The sequence below is a fragment of the Peromyscus eremicus genome, chromosome 9, assembly GCF_949786415.1.
Source record: "Peromyscus eremicus chromosome 9, PerEre_H2_v1, whole genome shotgun sequence".
Classification (NCBI taxonomy): Eukaryota; Metazoa; Chordata; class Mammalia; order Rodentia; family Cricetidae; genus Peromyscus; species Peromyscus eremicus.
The window spans coordinates 100,635,428-100,637,596 of record NC_081425.1 but is presented as its reverse complement, the minus strand read 5'-3'; the positions used below and the strand labels follow the sequence as shown (position 1 = coordinate 100,637,596).

General features: G+C 41.9%; 1 protein-coding gene across 1 annotated transcript; it reads left to right on the top strand.

Annotated features, from left to right (window-relative positions):
• The first annotated feature begins 262 nt into the window (after window positions 1-262).
• Window positions 263-848, top strand: LOC131920164 (pre-mRNA-splicing regulator WTAP-like). Its single transcript, XM_059274567.1, has one exon. The coding sequence runs from the start codon at window positions 285-287 to the stop codon at window positions 768-770; it is 486 nt and encodes a 161-aa protein (XP_059130550.1). The 5' UTR covers window positions 263-284; the 3' UTR covers window positions 771-848.
• The last annotated feature ends 1,321 nt before the right edge of the window (window positions 849-2,169 follow it).

Genomic DNA, 2,169 nt, shown 5'->3' with positions numbered 1-2,169 from the left:
CAAAGTCAGGCCAGATGGTGATGGTGCATGCCTTTAATGCCAGCATTTAGGAGGCAGAGACAAACAGATCTCTGAGTTTGAGGTCAACATGGTCTACAAAGTGAGTTCTAGGACAGCCAGAACTAAGCAGAGAAATCCTGCCTCAAAATAAATAAGGCAGACGGTTGCCGTGCAGCGGCTGGATGCGGCGGCTCCTCCACGCCCCGAGGCCCCAAGCAGGTCAGCTGGCCTCCCTTCGCCTCTCCTCCTCCTCGCTGGAGGCGCCTGACGGGGTGACCGGGGCCATGGCCGAGAGGCTTGTCTCGGGGTGCAAGATGACCAACGAAGAACCTCTTCCTAAAAAGGTCCGATTGAGCGAAACAGACTTCAAAGTTATGGTACAGGATGAGTTGATTCTAAGACAGAAACAATTTGAAGCTTACGCTCAAGCTTTGGAGGGAAAGTACACAGACCTTAATTTAAATGATGTTACTGGCTTAAGGGAATCTGAAGAAAAACTAAAGCAGCAACAGCAGGAGTCTGCACACAGAGAAAACATTCTTGTCATGCGATTAGCAACCAAGGAACAGGAGATGCAAGAGTGTACTACTCAAATCCAGTACCTCAAGCAAGTCCAGCAGCCGAGTGTTGCCCAACTGCGATCAACAACGGTAGACCCAGTGATCAACTTGTTTTTCCTAAAAATGAAAGGTGAACGGGAACAGACTAAAGACAAACTGGAACAAGCCCAAAATGAACTGAGTGCCTGGAAGTTTACGCCTGATAGGTAAACAAATCATACTCCCCAGTCAAGACTTCCCTGACAGTCCCACCTCGAGAAAGCTGTGGTAGGACAGCCAAGTACTCGTTTCCACACCAAGACTCAGACTTTTTTTTGAGCCAAAAAAAGCCACATTCTTATACTGTCCAGCTTGTAATGGTTAATGTAAAACTTACTGGATGAAGGTTGTGTTTCAGCTTTTCTCTTGCCTTTACCCTTGCTTCACAGGCCTGATGGCATCGGACTATTCCGAAGAAGAGGCCACCTCCGAAAAATTCCCCTTCTAGAACATGTAGACACTTGAGAAATGTTTCTGTTTGAAGAAAATAGAGGGGAAAACAGAAGTCTTAAGTCTGTGGCACACTGTGTCTTCAGACAGTTTGGAGGTTTTAAATCATGAATTGAACATGTAAAATTCCAGTAAAAGTGAAATATGCATCGCTCTTAACCTTGAGCATAGTGACTTAGAGACACTGTACATCAGTTATGCCAATAAGACGGTGGACTTCATGATCGTTGAACTACTGAGTCAAAACTCAAATGAGGAGAATTTTGCCTTTAAAGGGTTTGCATGCTAAGAACCAACTTCTAATAAGCTGCGAGACAATCAAGTCATAACTACCAGTACAGGTAGTGCATATATTTATCCATTAGCTCTGAGCTCTTTATTACATAATGGAGCCTTAAATCTATGTGGCTTCTATCAATGGTCTGTTCTTTGAATGGTCGTGGAAACTGTAGATAACCTTAACGGAGGACTGTACAAAGGTAAAGGGGTGGTCTCACACTTGAGGTTTAAAGTGTTTGCAGTATTCTGAGTATTCATTTCACAACTGGTTTATATAAGGTATTGGCTGTGAAGAGACTCCCGTTATTCAGTAAACCCTCTCATCTCACTCAGCAGGCACATGTTAAACAGCATTGTCGTTGGTGTTAAATGGGGGAATGTGTTCCTTCATTGTATTTGGGCCTTTTGTATTGAATTCTTGATATTAAATTAAATGTCCCTTGAAAATAAATAAATTAATTAATAACATATAAGTAAAATAAAATATTCAAAGTCCCTTTAAAATTATCATGTCTCCCTAAAAATCAAAAGTCAATTAACTTTGGACTCCTATAAAATAAAAAAAAAAAATAAGTTACATACTTCTTATTAGAAGAGGGAAGTACCAGAGTACAGTGTGATCTGAACAGAGCAAAACCAAATCCAATTATATAAATTAAATCTTGTAGCTCAAAGTCTAGCATCTGGGATTTACTCATGATCTTTTGGGCTCCAAAGAGCTTGGGCTACTCTAATTCTCAAGCTCTGCCATTCAAAGCACATGTAGTTTGTCTCATAGACTCAGGCTGATTCCACTCCACAACAGTTGCTATCCTTGGTAGTGGTCCCACAGTCTAGACAT